This window comes from Herpailurus yagouaroundi, unplaced genomic scaffold, assembly GCF_014898765.1.
Source record: "Herpailurus yagouaroundi ecotype Mexico unplaced genomic scaffold, PumYag 140, whole genome shotgun sequence".
Classification (NCBI taxonomy): domain Eukaryota; kingdom Metazoa; phylum Chordata; class Mammalia; order Carnivora; family Felidae; genus Herpailurus; species Herpailurus yagouaroundi.
The window spans coordinates 87805957-87825697 of NW_024412395.1; the positions used below are offsets into that span (position 1 = coordinate 87805957).

Sequence of the window (19741 nt, forward strand, 5' to 3'; positions counted from 1 at the left end):
AAATATAATATGGAATATTCATAAATTCTGACTTTGGGATCAATTTGTGTCAGCAGTACCTTAAATAAGACTATCTGTTTCTGTGTATACAGAAGACAAAAACCATAAAATCTAAAATTGATATCTGGAATTTTATGTGCTTTTGACTGGCAAGAGAAGATAGCTTACACATCACCATTATTCCTTGCGCATGTTCTCTGGCTAATTAAAGATTATAGGGGTGTCTGGGTGGCTCAGTTGGTTAAGCATTCCATTCTTTTTTAAAGCAATTTTTTTTTTAATTTTTTTTTTCCAACGTTTATTTATTTTTGAGACAGAGAGAGACAGAGCATGAACGGGGGAGGGGCAGAGAGAGAGGGAGACACAGAATCGGAAACAGGCTCCAGGCTCTGAGCCATCAGCCCAGAGCCCGACGCGGGGCTCGAACTCACGGACTGTGAGATCGTGACCTGGTTGAAGTCAGACGCTTAACCGACTGCGCCACCCAGGCACCCCTAAGCATTCCATTCTTAATTTTGGGTCAGGTCATGATCTCACAGTGCATGGGTTCAAGCCCCGCACAAGGCTCTGAGCTGGCAGTACAGAGCCTGCTTGGAATTCTGTCTCTGCCCCTCCCTCACTCTTGTGTGTGTGCTTGCTCTCTCTCTCTCTCTTTCTCTCTCTCTCAAAAATAAATAAATAAACTTTAAAAAATTTAAAAAGAGATTATAAAAGGTATTCTGTGGGATAATTCCTTCTGGATCTCTTGCAGAAGCCAGGTATCCCCAGCTCTTCTAAAAAATTTTAAAAAACATAATCTATTAATCTTACTACATTGCAGTTTGCAACAACTAACTGCCCTTGGCCAGGTGAACATCTCTCTCTCTCTCTGAATCTGCTTTTGCCTGTCTTCCTTCCTTCCTTCCTTCCTTCCTTCCTTCCTTCCTTCCTTCCTTCCTTTCCAATCCATATGCACAAATGATTCCTATGCACCCATTATAGATGTATTGTCCTTTTCTTTCTCAATTATTTTGATTTAATTATATTGTCTATGGTTCTTTAAAGTTATTAAAGAAAACAAACATCAAGCATTCTTACCTTCAATTTAAATGTAGTACTCAAAATTCACTGAGTTAACATCAAATGCAATAGTTAATAGGATTTCTTTAAAATGTAAAAACATTATTCAATAAATTAAAAATATATCTGAACATTTAACAACACTGAAATTGCATTTATAATAAGCTTTTTCTTCTATGTTTTCATATTCACTAAGGATATTTCATTTTAGAAATCATGTTGTCTTTATTTGAGGGAAGATATTTTATTAAAGCAATGTTTTTTTTCAACTCATTAATAAAATTTACTGAAACTCTTCTATGTGCTCAGCTCTGCCATAAATTCCATGGAAGTGCTGCTTAAAGAAATACTATATTTTGAAGTATCCCTTTTTAAGTTTAACACATTATAAAAACTGTATTCTATATAAATTTATAACTTATATCTCAGTAAATTTAATGTAAAAGATAGTAAATAAATGCAACTAGAATGTACTGAGACAAAAAAATCATTATGTCCAAGGAAGCCAAGAGGCATCCTTACATCCTAGTAAGTTTATATAAAACATTGACAGAAGATGTATTCTATAACCAAATTACTTTTAACATTTCTTTTAGGATTACAATATGGAATGCCAACTGGGAACAATTTTACAATCAGTTTGTAACATGTACAATGTTGATTTATTTCTTACTATAAGTTTTCCTGACATAATCTCTACCTTCAGCAATATAGAAAACTCTAACCTCCTTCAACATGAACAGTGGTGTATTTTGAGGATGCTCTATGGCATAATGATAAGAGCGTAGGCTTGTGGTCATTAGGTCTGGATTTGAATCCTGCCTTGATAACTTTCTCTTGCATGAACTTAGACTGGGCTACTTAACCTATCCCTTCTTTGTGTATCTCTCTGTCTATGTTCTTACTGCTCTCTTGTCTCTCATTCTCTTTCTTTCTCTTTTTTTTAAATCATCTTTAAAGATTTATCTTAAAGGACTATTACAAAAAATAAAATAAATTATAAAATATTTCATACACTATTTGGCATGTACTAAATGCTAAACTATGGTAGCAAATATATGGTTATCCATTAATGCTATATAGATACAATGGAAATTTTCCATTATAAATAGCTTTTTCTTACAAGCGTGATTCTTATGTCCTGAGCTCATAGGATTCTACTGATCTTCATACCTGAATAAATATCCATCATTCTGTGAAGCAAAGAATATATGTTCTTCCTGACAAAGATTGTTTTGATCACTTCTCTCTTCATTATTTTACTTAGACTCTTTAACCATATTGTTTCTAAAGTTCTTTTGATCAAAATGGTACTTCCTTTGGTAATATTAAATAGCTTTCTTTTAGAATTCATTATCTTGTCAAATAAATATTGAGAAAAATGATGAAAAGCTTATTATCGTTAAGCCTCCTTTAATAAGATGATGGCAACTGTCCTTCATAAATCGGTTAAATAAGAATAAGTTTACTGATCATACATCCTGTCTTATATATTCGTTCTATTACAAATTTGAGGCAGTTATCACCTAATGTATTGTAAATCTTACTTATAGTAACAAATCATAAAACAACTGGATTCATTAAAAATATATTATTTTATAAAAGTTAAAGGCACTGCTAAGGTTATTCTTTTAACAGATGAGATTTCTGCTGATATGTGCAACTTAAAAGACTGTATATCAATGACTAATAAAGTGACATACAGATAGGAGAAATAACAGGAAGTTACTGGTTTTGGTAGTTTTGATAATGCCCAGTGAACAAATAGAGTAGCATTTTGAGGGGCAGCTGTCCAGGAAGTGTTTGTTCCTTATCTGTAGCTTTTAGCTCTACCTCCTTTGTGTCATTTGAGATTCTGTCTTCCAAATTGTTTGCACCATCAGATTCTTTGTGTGCTATTTCATTTACAATTGATAAAAAATATGTCACACTAATTGGAAAAAAAAAGTGCTGAAGATGTTGAATATGGAATTTTGAATATGGAACATTTGCATCTGAAAAGGAAGTATGCCCATAAGGACTGAAATGTGGGAAATTTTGATAATGATCTTTTAATTATATCATGAGGCATTTTTTTGTGCTTATGCAAATTTTCAAACATAGACAAAAAGTAAAAAGGATGGTCTAATGGATCCCAAATATTCATCACCCATGATCAAACAAAAATTTGATCAAATTTTTCCATATCTGTTTCATCTATCTTTCATGCTTTTTAAAGGTGTTTTTTTCAATAAATCCCAGACATACATACATGTGCCTTTGTGCTGAGGCAGCAGGTAGGAAAAGTAGGGCAATAGGTAGAAGGGATCAGGGTACTCTTAACAGAAGAGGTGGGAAAGTCATTTCTGGAGATCCGATCTGTGACTTCTCAATGACAACCTGGAGTTGGTAACCACAAATGAGTGGTGTGAACAGAAATTAAGGGAAGCTCTAAATCAGTGATTCTCATCCTTGGGGTTTATTCTTGGGTATCACAGGTACATTTCAGAATCCTGAGAAGGGGCTTGGACTGGGTTTTAAAAACAATATTCATCATAATACCCTTATAAAAGGAAATGTTTTAGATATATATTAGAAACTGTAGTAAAGTCAGGAGATATTTAGGTTTTTCAAATGTGCCTATCGATAAAACTAATGAAAAACAATACTTTGTATCACTTTTTTCTTAATGTATGATCCTTAGACTTTCTGTGGTCAATAAATCATGTGGAGTGTTTGTTAAAATATGCATATCCCCCCAGACATGGCATCAAAATCTCCAGTGATGAGACCTGATATTCTGTATTTAATAAGCTCTAGACTGATTCCTATTCATGGGCAGCTTAATTATGGAAAAATAAGTGTGGGGAGGGATCGGTGGTTCCCAAATCTCTGGTCACAGTCCTGGGTCAGGCTGGCTGCCTCATTATGTTCTGAGAAGCTTACAAAGCACAAATTCCTACACTCCACTTCTAAAAATTCTGATTCTGAAAGTCTGGGTGAGATTCAGGATCTTACTAGGTAATTTTGATATACAGCCAGGCTTAGAAATCCTGGAATTAAATGACCAACATCTAAGATTCTTTACAACTCCAAAAGTTAGTGATTCTTTGTATTATTACCAAGATATCAAGATCCTGTCCTTGATAATAGATTTAAAATTGCCAGGACTTGCATCGTCCATAAAATAGAAGTTAGTTGTCGATTACAAGAAGAATCATTTTAAACATACTAAGGTTTCTTGCTAGTATTAGAGAAGAGACCTGGTACAAAATGATCAGATCCTATATTCATGTAAAACTCTGCACATGCATATGCTATGTGTCACCAGATTCCCAAAAGCCATGGTACATCTAAATCAGGCATTAGGATGGAAAGGAAGGAGGTGGAGTCAGGGAGAAAGTTTTCAGGCCAACTCTACACAAAACATAGTGTTATAACTTTGAAGCTCTTTTTCAATCTATGACCCATTATACTCTCTCTCCTTCATTCCTCCACCATGGGAAAACCCCTACAGGTTGCCACAGTTTTGATGACCATCTGTCTTCCAACCAAGATGGTGGAAAAAGCAAAAACGTGGTGAATCTTGGAGCAATCCGACAAGGCATGAAGCGCTTTCAATTTCTGTTAAACTGCTGTGAGCCAGGGACAATTCCTGATGCATCCATCCTGGCAGCTGCTTTGGATCTTGTAAGTTGTTAGAAGAATTTGCCCACTCTATCTCCCATTACAATTAATAATGCTAATGGAGGAAAGCCTGAGTCCCTAATCTTAACCCTATCTGTGGAGTTATTTTTTTAATTAAGGCTTTATTATAGTTTTCAGAGGACAAATCTTTCAAAACCTCCTTGCTTAAGCTTACTTATAGGTATTTTATTATTTTGCATACAATTATAAATGGGATTGTTTTCTTAATTTCCCTTTCTGCTACTTCATTATTAGTGCATAGAAGTGCAACAGATTTCCATATATTAAATTTGTTTCCTGTGACTTTACTGAATTTATTTATCAGTTCCAGTAGATTTTTGGTGGAGTCTTTAGGGTTTTCTATATATAGCATTATGTCATCTGCAAATAGTAAAAAGTTTACTTCTTTCTCCAATTTGGATGCTTTCTATTTCTTTTTCTTGTCTGATTGCTATGGCTAGGACTTTCAATACTATGTTGAATGAAAATGACAGTGGACATTCTCATCTTGTTCCTAATCTTAGAGGAAAAGCTCAGTTTTTCACCATTGAGTATGATGTCAGCTGTGGGTGTTTTGTGTATGGCCTTTATGATGTTGAGGAATGTTCCCACTAAACCAACTTTGTTGAGAGTTATTTTCAAGAATGAATGTTGTACTTTGTCAAATGCTTTTTCTACATTTATTCAGATGATCGTATAGTTTTTGTGGGTTTATTTTTTTGTTTGCTTTTCTCAGCACTAATGGCAAAAGGAGGAAGAAAGGTGGTGAGATGAAAAAAGAAAAGGACAAATTTTAATAAATATGCACTGGCAAGTAGACTGTATAGCATTATGATTAAAAGGATATGAGGGCTTTAGAATCTGACTACCTGGATCAAAATCACTCTAACATTTACCAGACAAACTTCTGTAAAATGAAAGAGTAATAATAACATACCTATCTCCTCAGGCTAGTGTGAGGATTAAATGAAGCATTAAATAGAAAGCCTTCATCACAGTGCCTGGTAAGATAACTGTTCAATAAAGTAGGTCATTATTATTATTTTGTTATTATTAGTTTTAGGTTTGTCATGTATTAGTACTTAAACATCTCTGAGTCTTTGTTTAATTGTCTATCAATTAGAAGAAAGATATGAAGGATCAATTTAAATTAATTGTGCAGAAGTGCTTTGAACTTCATGGTATTATATACACAGGTAAGGGTTTAAGGAATATAAAGTGAATCTTCTTTAGAAAGGGCTTCTATCAGGTAAACTAGGCCCAGATATGAGTTTTGAACTCAGTCTCTCAACTTTCTTTAGTTATCTCTGGTTTAATAAATTCTTCATACACTGTGTAAATTCTGGGTACTCACTACCAGATAAGCATCAACAATAAAAGTCTTTTATTTTCTCTTTTAAAAAATACAAACTAAAATAGACTGTTTTTAAAACAAAAAGCTTTAAGCCTGCCTATAAATGATCTGTTTTCCAGATTTTGTAACACAGGAATAACTGATCACTGGCCACCCATATTTTACCTTTGAAAATAATCCAAATCTAATCATGTGATTTATGACATTTTTTTGGTGACATTTGCAGCTTTTGCTCTCAGGATAGTGACTAGCAAGAGAGGTGGTTTCATTTAAGCCTGAAACACAAATACCACTGTAATCACCCAAAATGATAACTTGTTGTATAAGATTTTTCAGCCAGTTCCCCATTCCCAGATATTGATCATTGTGAATATTTATATATTCCAAAATGTTCAATATGTATTGATGTCTGCTTTGGTGACTATTAAATGTAAAGAATCATGAACCTTCAGGAGAGCTGAGGCTGGTGACAATTAATCAAAAACAAAGTACCTGTCTAAAGCAAGAGTTTGACAAGGCAAGGAGCCAATCCCTTGTTTTTTAAGTGGGAGAATGGTAACTAGCCTGCCACCCCCTTTGAGTTGTGCAATGATGTTTTTTAATCACTATTGACCTATTCCAAAAGGAGCAGATTAAAATAAACAAATGTAACAAATTCATAAGAAAAGGACAAACAATGGAACATTCACATAAGGAGTAAGTATATGAACAGCCAGTTCATCAAAAATATTAACACCCAATTAAGTATGTTCCATCTTATTTGCACTTAAGAAGTGCTCATTAATGTGTCCATAAATTCCTATATTCTAACTATCAAATGATTAGAAAGTGTTGACAGGGAATAAAATGTCAGACACCACTACATGATGTTGGTTAGTGGTGGAAGCAGCAGGATTTGATTAAGAATAGAAGGAAGTCAGAATAACAGGGTAATAATGAGATGGTGGTAATGGGGAATGGAGCACTCCTTGGCCCCTCCCTGCATAGCAAATAATTTTAAAGTGGATATTGTCACAGAGGAGGGGCAGTTCTCTGCATGTTAATTATATCAAGTGGCATGAGTGGTGGAATTAAAAAGTGGCTTAAAAGATATGGCCCAATGTGGCTTAAAAGATACTCATCATATAATTAATTAATTCTACCAATATCTATTGAGAGCTTCCCATGTACCAAGCATGGCGCTAGCTGTTAATAATGATGCAACAAAACAACTTCTTTTGAACCTTTCTTGCTGAAGATTGTATTTGCCTAGGCTGTATTCCAGCCTTCTTAATGTACAGCATTCTAGGGTAGATAAACTAATGATTAACATTTATTGTGTGCCTACTGTTTCCAAATGAAAAAAAAGACTGAAGCTCAGAAAGACCAACTAACAGTCCAGGGCTACACAGCTAGCAAAGGATAGAGCCAGATTAGACCTCTGTGTGTCTTTAAAGACTGTATTTTGGTTGTCTCATTAAAAAATTATGTGAGATAACTATAGGAACTTATTTTAAAACATGCAAAAGTAATAAATTCTGTATTTTATACATTATAAATGTAAGTAAGAAAGTAAAGATGACAGAAGTTAGTTGAACTCACAGTAACAATTATGCATTAGCACTTTACAGGTAGGTGGTTTAAGCTGTAATGTTCCAAAGGTACCGTCATATCTATTTTCGTGTCAATCTTAAAGTCATAGCTACTTTGGGAGATTTTTAGACAAGATGGGGCATCAAATTTCTCAAGCAACTGCCTAATGAGATTATGGAAAATGATAATAACAAACCACATTATTTCACATTTTTGAAAAATTGGTAGAACGATGATATAGACACAGCTGTCCATACAACTTGGAAAATGGTGGCATGATAACATTTAAACAGCTATTATGAATTTTAATGGCCCAAAAGCATTTGAATCCTTTAAAAAGTTTCCTTTACACACGAATACATGATGAACTCATAATCAGAAAATATAGGAGTATTTCTTTAAAGATTCACACCACATATTCACTCTGTAAACCAGTATTTCTTTTTTTTAAATGTTTATTCATTTTTGAGAGAGAAGAAGACAGAGCATGAGTGGGAAAGAGGCAGAGAGAGAGGGAGACACAGAATCGGAAGTAGGCTCCAGGCTCTGAGCTGTCAGCACAAAGCCCGACACAGGGCCTGAACTCACAAACCATGAGATCATGACCTGAGCCAAAGTTGTAACAGACTGAGCCACCCAGGGGCTCCACTAAACCAGTGATTCTTAATATTTTGGAGGCATAGACTCTTTTAGAATTGGATTAAAGCTCTGGAAATTTTCCCAAGAGAAGTGCACTCGTAGACAAAATTTAACAAATAATATTAGAAGGTTTATGGACTCCCCGCAAAACCCATCCATGAAAACAAAACTATTAAGAATTAAATCTCAATTAATGCATTATTACTGGCAAATGAAACATTTTAGTCAAGTAATTGGACTGATTACTTTTATTAACAATTATTGGTGTTATGAAAACAGAATAATTGCTTCCTATATGTAATACTTAGGAATTGTATAAGATATGTAGGCATGGGAGAAATATGAGGCTTGTCACAAAGAGAGCATTTAAAGATTTGAAAAATTATCCCAATAGAACAAATGAATACTGGTTTCTGAATGTAGATTATTTTAAGAGGAATACTGATCAATACTTTGATAATCAAGTCTCTTTGCTGTTGACATTTCATCCCCTCCTACCAAAATGGTTTCATACCTATTTGATTTCCAACTGCTATGATGCTTAGTTTTCAAGGAGATGAGGTTACAGGGGTTTCCAGATACAAGTACACTCTTTTCCTGCCTGTAGCTTGACTCCTACCCCTAAGTTGGGCTGAATCCCACTGGAAACTTAAAGTTTATCTTACTTCCCCAAAATATGGCTATTGCCAGATAGTTACCAGACCACTAGATTCTCTTTTCTTCCTTTCCTTTGGCACCTACTCTGGCCCTGCTTGACCTTCTCAATCTTATAAATCTCATGGTAAGAAATAAAATAAAGGGGATTGATGTTTATAAGCGGTGTCTTTGAGCCTCAAAGAAAAGAAGCATTTTCTGATCATTGTAGATGTCCAGTGATGGGGTAGCTCCACTGAGAAGTGATCAGTTCTTTGTCACTAGACTGGATTCAATGGGGGCCACTGTACAGAGGGGCCACAAGAAGTGGGTGGTTTGTATGATTCCCTTTCATACCTGAGTCTGTGATTCGAGGTCAAGGCCAAGGAGTATACAGAGGTCAGAGGTCACAATTCCAGATATCAGAATCAGTAAAGGTTTAAAGGAGTGTGGTAGTCTCCATTATCAGACAAAGAATCTAGGTAGAGCTCATTGAATAAAAGGGAGAGGTAATGATGGTGACAGTAGTGGATAACCATAGTAACATTTTCATTATACTTGATAGTTTATAAAGCACTTTCATATTTATTACCTTGTTCACATGAGAGAAAAGGAACCAGCTCAGGGAACAGTCCCCACCTAAGGGCACAACTTAAATCCAGTTTCTCAAGTACGGAAAAGTGAAGGAACGGATCACTGATGAATTGTGACAAGCATCCTGAGGAAGGGGAACAGAACTGTGTGTCCTGTGTGCTTGACTCAAGGTAGCCTTCAGTGTTTACTGTCATTTGCCCAGGTATGACAACTGCATACCTGTTCATCTGGGTTAAGAGTTTCTTGGAATTACTCTAACTTTCACAAATGCCCTCCACTAAATGTATTTTTAGCTTTGTTTCCTCTGTATTTGGCTTCACTTAATATCTGATTTCATCTTCCTCCTGGCTTTCAGAAATGTCTCACTGTTAAAATATGTCTTACGTGTTTTACAATGCATTTGTGGTTTTTGTCATATAGGTATAATTGTGTGAATATGGATAGAAATTTCTATCAAGTAGAAAGATGAATATAGAAATATCTGTATTTCTACCATATAGAAATATGAATATAGAAACATAGAGAGAGGTAGGTATAAATATAAATGACATAGATGGATAGATTGCTGATTGATAGATACACAGATGAGACCCAGATACAGATATGGATATAGGCATACCTCTTGATTCTGCCATTTCACCAGATAGGATTTGGGAGAGGAGGGAAAGACAAATGTGTTCATTTCATCATCACAATCCATTCCAACACTTTCTCCCTTCTCTCCTTTGTTGTTTGCTTCTGTTGGATGTTGCATTTATTTTTAAGTGCAGCTTAAATACACTTTTTGCATTATGATGTAATTTTTATTTCAGAAGTTTTCACTGTTTTATCGCCTTAATCATAGATTGTAAATGTGACTTTTTCAAATTTGCAATTTTCTTCAGAACTAAAAAGTATCATTAAATGAAAGAAATGTTAGAGATGTCAACATTCCAAGTCTTTCTGCAGGTTTGGTTTTAAACAATTCTCTTGTTGTTATTGCTCTGACTACTCAACTTGGGGATAATTGGTTTAATTTTAAGTCCAGCACAGCTCTGCCTCACGCTCTTTCTTTTTAGTACAAATTTAATAGACACAACTGTAAAGCATTTTAGAAAAGACATGTTTTAGAAAAACGTCATTTGTCTCCAGGTTTATGTAATCTGCAAGCACAAAAATAGAAAAATTAAACAGTTCTAACGAAAGGCACTTCTGTCTGTTTTCTGTATCGTTCAGATGAAATATTGTGTCCTTTTTTAGTCAGTTAAATATATAACATGAACAGACATAGTGATCTCTAATTTATCAGCATGAATAACACTAGTAATAATGTCTTTTGCATTAGGAGAAATTCCAAGAAGGCAAGAAAGTCAGTGATATTATAGAATTCTCTCTGGTCTGGGATGGAGAAAACCTAATTCTTGGTAAATTACATAGCCTTATAAATAGATAGCTTTAGGAACAATTGTATAATTTTTTCTCCAACTGAGGCACTTTGGAGAGTGAAAGGGGATGCTATCAAGAATTATACCAGTTAAGCAGAATAAACTGGAAGTCTTTGGGAGAAAACGAAACACTGGTTCCCATAGATATAGTCACACTTTCAGGTTCACTGCATCGAATTTGATCTACACAGGGCTTTCCATCATAAGACTACTTGGTGATCAATGCAGATTAGCTTCTTTCAGGGAAGCAGGAATATACATGCCTACGAGGAACTATCAAAGTGAAATCATATTGTGTTCTCTTTTGAATCATAAGAAAGGTTGAAATAATTCAGTAATAACCAAACTAAATCATGAAATTATTCACTTGATTCTAGTGCTATTTCTATATTATTGAATTTTTTAAAAGATCCTAAGTATGAAATGTAGCATAAAAGTAATGTATATCATAAACATGAAGAGTTGAAGGGGAAAAATGTTTTAATGTCACATATCCACCACTACCTTAAAATAGGACATTTCCAGTTTTTTAAAGTTGCTTGGTTTCCCTTCCCTAATCATATACCCCCTATCTCCCAGAAGACCCTGCTCTCTTGAACTTTATTTTATCTTTCCTGTGCTTTCTTTATTTTACCACATGCACTTGTATCTCTAGGAAATACATTGTTTCTTTTTGTTTTGTTTGCCTAGTTCTAAAATTCATTTAAATTAAATTATACCATCCTCTTTTTGTTCCGTGTTTCATTTGAGTTCACCTTTGTTGATGCTTTAGCATTAATACAATCACTTTCACTGGTGAATGATGTTTGTTTGAATATGTCAGTTTACATATCCATTCAATGTTAGATGGACATTTTTATTTTTTCAAAATTTTGACTATTTTGAACAATGCCTTCATGAGTGTTACTGCATATGGGCCTTGATATCCCATGTGTTTATTTTCTCTTTTTTGGAGGATTATTTAAATTTTGTTGAGGATTTTAAAAGGATGTAGATATTGTCAATTATAATCCATTTTCTGTTCCCTACTTTGTGGCTTATTTTCATTTTATTCCTTGTACTAAATTTTAATAAAGAGAAAATTTTAATTTGATTCATTAAAATTTTCTTTATGGCTAGCAGCTTTTTTAACAGATTTTTAAAGAAATTACAAGGCAATAAATATATTCTTATTTTTTCTTATAAAAGTTTTAAAGTTTGCATTACACACTGAAGTCCTTAGCTAGAACTTACCATGTGATTGGTATAAGATAGGAAATTGTTTTCTTAATCCTTTTTTATCCACATGGAAAATAATTATCCTAGCATAATATATTACTAGTTCCTACTTTATTCTCTGATGTGCGGAGAATTCATTTCATTTATTGCTTTGAATTCATAGTATTATCTTAATTATGTGTCAGATTTCCATATATGCATGAGTGTAATTTTGAGGGTTTCTGTTTTTGTTTTTTGTTCTATTCCCCTTGTACCCTAAGTTAAACTACTCTGTTTTAATAGCTAGAACTTTTAATGTCACCTAAGCTATTTATGGCTCTTTGTTCTTCCGTGTGAGTTTTATAATTAGGTTGTCAGGTTTCATAAAAATACTTTGATTTATTCTTGGAATTATATCAAGTCCATAGATAAATATAGAGATAACTGAAATTCAAATTGAAATTCAGTTCTTAATTGGTTAGTCAAAAGTTCTACTTCCTTCTGAATCAATGTAATTTTAATTTTTTTAGTAATTTGTCAATTTCACCTACATTTTCATGGATTTTTTGACATAAAATTTATCATAGCATTTTCTTATTAGCTCTTAATCTTTGCAGTATCTGTAGTTATTCTATGTTTTTATTTCTAAAATTGTGGGTTTTTTTCTTGTTTAGGCTTGCCAGATATTTCTCAATTTTATTAGTTTTTTTTTTTTAATGGCCTTGTTGATTCTGTGTTATCTTTGTTCTCAAATTCATTACATCCTGCTCTTTATTTTCTTCTCTGGTTTTGAATTCATTGTATTTTTTTTTTTTTAGCTTATTGGCTGATTGCTGAGCTAATAATTTCACTTTTTCTTTTCAAAACTGATCATTTAGCTATTAATTTCCCTCAAATACTACTTTAATTACACACCATAAATTTTGATAAGCTGTATTTTTGCTACAACTTATTTTTAAGTAATTTTTAATTTCTTTAATCTTTTTTTTTTTTTTGACCCATGGGCTATTTAGATGTGTATGTGTGTGTTTCAGTTTATAAATACCAAGGTTTTATTAGGCATCCATTTGCTATTGATTTGTAAGTTTGTTTTTACATACTGATTCTTTGGAATTAATGGAGACTTGTTTTATGAACTATAACATTATCGATTTTCATAAATGTCCCATTTGTGGTTGAAAAGCATGTGCAGTCTCCAATTCTTAGGTGTAGTATTTTATATTCAAATCTCCATTCTTATTTACTTCTTACTGTTTGATATGTTGATTACTAAGTTGTGGGGTTTTTTAAATTTAAATTTTATGTTTTATTTTTTAAAATTTATATCCAAATTAGTTAGCATATAGTGCAACAATGATTTCAGGAGTAGATTCCTTAATGCCCCTCACCCATTTAGCCCATCCCCCCTCCCACAACCCCTCCAGTAACCCTCAGTTTGTTCTCCATATTTATGAGTCTCTTCTGTTTTGTCCCCCTCCCTGTTTTGATATTATTTTTGTTTCCCTTCCCTTATGTTCATATGTTTTGTCTCTTAAAGTCCTCATATGAGGGAAGTCATATGATTTTTGTCTTTCTCTGACTAATTTCACTTAGCATAATACCCTCTAGTTCCATCCACGTAGTTGCAAATGGCAAGATTTCATTCTTTTTGATTGCCGAGTAATATTCCATTGTATATATATACCACATCTTCTTTATCCATTTATCCATTGATGGACATGTGGGCTCTTTCCATACTTTGGCTATTGTTGATAGTGCTGCTAGAAACATGGAGGTGCATATGTCCCTTCGAAACAGCACACCTATATCCCTTGGATAAATGCCTAGTAGTGCAATTGCTGGGTTGTAGGGGAGTTCTAGTTTTAGTTTTTTGAGGAACCTCCATACTGTTTTCCAGAGTGGCTGCACCAGCTTGCACTGCCACCAACAATGCAAAAGAGATCCTCTTTCTCCGCATACTCGCCAACATCTGTTGTTGCCTGAGTTGTTAATGTTAGCCATTCTGACAGGTGTGAGGTGGTATCTCATTGTGGTTTTGATTTGTATTTCCCTGATGATGAGTGATGTTGAGCATTTTTTCATGTGTCGGTTGGCCATCTGGATGTCTTCTTTGGAGAAGTGTCTATTCATGTCTTTTGCCCATTTCTTCACTGGATTATTTGTTTCTTGGGTGTTGAGTTTGATAAGTTCTGTATAGATTTTGGATACTAAGTTGTGTTTAAATCTTCACACTGATGGCAAATTTGATGGCATTTATAGTTGTAGTTCTGACAATCTATATTTATTTAGTAGCAGTTTAGAACTATGGCAAGTATCTAGTGCTATGAGCCTTTTATCACTAGCTAGTGACCCAGTTTATTTTTAGTAAGATAGATTTCTCTCTGATTCCAATACAGATGAAATCATTTTATTAGGTTAACATTGGCTTGGTATGTCCTTTTGCCAATAATTTACTTTCAACTTTCTATATGTTTGTGTTTTAGGTATGATTCTCATAAAAAAATACACTGAATTTTTTATACTGCTTTAACAACCTTTTCCCCTGGAAAATTTAGTACCTTTGCACAGATTAATGATTGCTGATATAGATTAACCTCACTTTTTTTTTTTGCCTATTTATCACACATTTTCATTATTTCATTGTATATGTGTTCTTATTTCTATTTTATATCCTCTTTTAGATTGTGATGGATTTAGTTTTATTTCTATTGATTTGGTTTGGTTTGGTTTAGCTTTGTTTTATTTATTTTCCTTCACTAGATTGGAAATTATTGTATTCTGTTTTTATTTTTTAAAATTACATATTTCAATAAATGAAGTCTATAATTAGTATCCATACTATTCCCTCAAACAGTAAAATACTGTAGAGGATTTTAACCCCAACTATTGTTCAAGATTTAGTTCCAGCTTGTTTTTGTTTTAACATTGACAAAGCAGACAATATTTTTATTGATTTTCAGGAAAATTATTTTTGAATGTACCCAAAAGCTTAGCATATTCTCTGCTCCCCATTTCTCCTTGAATCTCATACATTCTTCCTAGGATCCATGTTCTTCTGAAGGTGACCTTTCAGAAGTTTCTTTAGTGATGGTCACTTGGCAGTAGCTCTCACAACTACAATTTACTTGAAAATGTCTTTATTTGGATCTCATTCTTGAAAGATACTTTTGGGGCGCCTGGGTGGCTCAGTTGGTTAAGCGTCCGACTTCAGCTCAGGTCATGATCTCGCTGTCTGTGGGTTCAAGCCCTGCGTCGGGCTCTGTGCTGACTGCTCAGAGCCTGGACCCTGTTTCAGATTCTGTGTCTCCCTCTTTCTGTGACCCTCCCCTGTTCATGCTCTGTCTCTCTCTGTCTCAAAAATAAATAAATGTTTTAAAAAAAATGAAAGATACTTTTGCTGGAATTATAATTACAAGCTAACATTTTCTTTCTGTACCTCAAAGTTCTTATCCCATTCTTTTCTGACTTTATCAACATTCATTTAAGTAATATGCATAATCTAATCTGTCTCCCTTAATTGCTTTTAACACTTTCTTTTTATTGTTGATATTTTGCAGTTTCACTAAGATGTTTCTAGCTCATTTTTCTTACTTTAGGTTCATAAAGCCCCTGAATCATGTACTTGGCATATTATATATGTTCTGCAAATTGTTCAATTATTATCTCTTCAAAACTTCTATCTTTCACATTTTATCTAATCTTTAGTTCTATGAATTAAAAAGGTATATGATAGATCTTATTGTTTTATCCTCTGTTTTTGACAATTTTTCTTTCATATTTTTCATTTCTTTGTTTCTTTCAATCTATATCCTATATTGCTGAGACATGTCTTTCATTTCACATTTTCTCTTTTCAACTTTGTCTAATCCCATGGTTCTAAGCCGCAAGAAATTTTACCCAACAAGGGACACTTGACAATGTCTGGAAGAATTTTTTATTGTCACACTGGTGGTTGCTACTCGAATCTCATGGGTAGATAACAAAAATGCTGACAAACATCTCCTAATACATAGTGCACCCTCCGTAAAGAAAGAATTATCTGGCCCAAATGGTGATAGTGCTAAAGTTGAGAACACTTGATCTAATCTGTCTTTTAATCTATACATTGAGTTTGAAATTTCGAGTACTACTTTTTATTTGTAGAAGTTTTATTTGATCCTTGTTTTAAAACTACCACATCAACTTTGATAATCTATTTCCTCATCATACATTTCAATATCCACATTAATCTTTAGATGTATCTGATACCATACAATTCCAATAACTCCTGTCTTTGTGAGTTTGATTCTATACTTTGTTGTTTCTGCTCTTACTCACGGTAGATTTTTAAATGTATTTGTTATGTGAACTTAACTTCTTGAGATTTTATCTGTGAGAATTCTTTAAGACCTGTATTAAAAGCAGTGTTATTTAGCAGATCAGCAATATCAGCATCATCTGTGCACATGTTTGAAATGCAAATTTTTGGGCCCTCAATATATCTCCTGAATCAGAATCTTTGGGATGGGACCAAAAAAAATCTATTTTTGTCTATATTCCCCAGTGACTCTTATTCACACTTAAGTCTGAAGATTTGAGAAGTACTGATGTAAAATATTCCTCCAGAGAGGATTTCCATTTCCTTTCTCAGGCATGGAAGCAGCACTAACCTAAGATTATTTTTAAATGATCTTTTTAGTGGTCAAGGAGCATGGAAGTCATACCCATTCTAGTCCAAACGTATACAAAAACGTGGGATTTTGATTAGGAGTTCTCATAAAAGAATCTTTTTTGTTTTGTTTTTTGTTTGTTTGTTTATTTCTGTTTTACCCAGAGCCAGAGCCAAGTCTTTTCAGGCAAACCTACTTCTGTGGGGTAGATCTTTTTCTTATTCATTCACTGAACATAAGTCACACCTGGGATCTTGGCTTTATGTAGGAATGAATGAACTTTCCTCCCACTCTGCTTGGGCCCAGACATTTAACTCATGGCCCATTGAAAACCCAGGGTCTGGCCTCTCCACAGTCAGTAGAAACCCTCAGGGTAATTATTCCTATGCTTGCTCTCACCCCTTTCTTTCCCCCACCCAAAATAATACTTTCTTGTAATTTCTTCTCTCCAGCAGTCTATTATCTCATGTTAGAAACAAAAGAAAGACAAAATGAAAACTTTGGGGGATATTTTATCCAGTATTTTTAGAAGTCTAAACCAAAGAAAGTTTGTTTCTACACGTAATCCATCAGATTGTCAGAAACAGAAGACTTTATTTAGTTTTTATAATACCCAAAATTTTAGTGTGATATGAGTAACTGTTAAAATGACTAGCCATCTAGACCATGTACTAAAATATAATGCCTGCCTCTAGCCTGATAACCAAATGATTTCAGTTGCCCACAGCTACTGTGGAAATGAGCAAGGGCAGAGACAGCCTGTCAGTTACTTACTGATCTCAGTCAGGCAGAGAATTCAATATAGGCTAAGTAATAAATACTGACTCACAAGCACATATCCTCTAGCAAACGAGGTTCCAATGCACATTAGAACCCACAATAACTGCTTATTCCCATTGGTTTTAAATAAATAGGTACCCTATGCCAGCAAGAGCTTTATATTTTATTGTAAGGCAATAAAAATATTATGTAATTCCCCAGGGGCCAACATAAAATATTCAGTCTTTTAAAACAGTTAGTTCCTGTCCAGTGTTTTTTATATGAGTTTTCAGAATCAGTTAGGTTTCTTCTCACATAATAAGTTTAGATATAGTCCTTCAGGGAAAGAAATGTATTGCGATTATAACCTTCAATTAACCATCATATCTTGGTAACAATATTTTCTAAGTCCCCAGGCAAAATAAAGCACAGCTGCTTGAATTAGTGTTCCAATTCTCTCCTTCGCTTTCATAAAGGAAACATTCAATATACATAATGATCTTATAAAATGCAGGAAAAGTGACAAAGGAAGTCAAGGAGAAGCAGCCAACCCTTGAAGTTTTCTAGTCATAGAATGTTCAAGAAATCCGTGCTGCATAATGACATTCTTTTGACATTTTGTAGCTCTAACTAAATAGCTTTGTAGTCATTGCAGAGAACACCTTATATAAGAGTGAACCATGTGAAATTGTTAGTATTCAACTATTTTTGACCTTCAAACTTATAAATTCCATAAGATTTCACTGAATATTTTAGGTTAATCTAATCTTCCCAGTTAAAATTGGTTCCTGCCTTGTCTAGGACTATAAGGTTATGCAACAATTGAATTGAAGCTACTCTTTGGCATTACAAAACATAAAAAGGTAATCTAGCAGACATGCTAATAAGACAGAAATTTAAATACGCCTACTTTTCTTTCAGGACCACCAGTAAAAATTCTCTGTGGTATACCAATGGTATCAAATTTTGTTTAGATGTTCACTTTTGACTATGCTCTGATACTCTGTGGTTTTCATCCATGCAGCGTTCTTCTGATTCATTTTTCTCCATTTGTGCTGTTGTTCTGTGTGATGTGAGTCCATCCCTATCCATTCTGTCATGTCTCCATTTTTTGCTGCTTCTTCAGATTGCGCTGAACTGTAAGAGGTAAGCTCTATCCAAAAGAGGAAAAATTGACTCTTCTCTATGTCCAGGAAGAATTCTTTTTGTCCAAGGTATTCTAGAACTCTGCCTCTAAAATCAATACTTTCTAAACTATACTCTGAAAGGAATTTATAAGGAAAATAATTCCCTATAGCCACACCCCACCTAAAATGCCTTGAAAGCTCTTTCATACACGTTGTGAAGTCAGTACTTAATGCTAAGTATCTTCTACCAGGATGCACAGTAGAGTCCTTAGCTTTGTAGAGTCCTCAACAACTTCCTCAATTGTCTGTATAGTAAGATATATACTACAATACCCCCAGAAAGTGGTATTATTCAGTGTCATCTTGACTATAGTATTTCAAGTCTGCTTTCATCCACCAGGTTGATGAGAATTATAATAAAAAGGCAATGTTTGAGTTACTCTATGTCCTCATCCCTTAATGCAGATAGTGACATTTCCAAAAGTTACCTACTTTTACAGTTAACATGGATCAAATTCATCAGATAATAATCAACCCTCCTTTTCATGTTGTGCTATATAGTTAATGGGAATTATTTTCATAATGATCTCGATTCCGTTTCCAAACTTTAGATTAGGATTTCCTAGGGCTGATAACTGGTAATATTTGAGTTTTATTATAACTAGTTTTTGTGAACAGAAAATCAAAATTGCTTTTCATTCCAAATGCCCTGAGCTTTCTAAGCTTTCTTCTGAAGGAGGCAAGCCAATGTACATAGGAAAAACCACAAAGCACAATTTGGATTTTTCATTCATCTATTATTAATCTTTTCAGTGTCATCTAATAGTTAAGGGCAATAAAAAGATCCTCTGCCCCATACATTTGAGTTAGGCTAATTTTCGACCTTGGTAAGTCTGTAGGAGCCAGGGTTTACAACATAATGCCACCCTAACAGTGATTCTGTCTTCCTGTCATTAAGCAATGAATCCCACTGCTTTATATTGGGAATGTGTCAAAATTTGATGGGTTGACAACAAATTCACATGACTCACCTTGCCTTCCAGACTGCCATCCATTTTTACAAACAGA

The 19741-nt window shown here is 34.0% G+C and overlaps 1 protein-coding gene across 4 annotated transcripts in view; it reads left to right on the forward strand.

Annotated features, from left to right (window-relative positions):
• Nucleotides 1-19741, forward strand: part of UNC80 (unc-80 subunit of NALCN channel complex) — a 225416-nt gene that overhangs the window by 73873 nt on the left and 131802 nt on the right. For all 4 annotated transcript variants that reach the window (XM_040476105.1, XM_040476106.1, XM_040476107.1 and 1 more), the window contains exon 22: nucleotides 4556-4728. In XM_040476105.1, the coding sequence (XP_040332039.1) occupies nucleotides 4556-4728 (173 nt within the window). The remainder of the gene's footprint in view (nucleotides 1-4555; nucleotides 4729-19741) is intronic.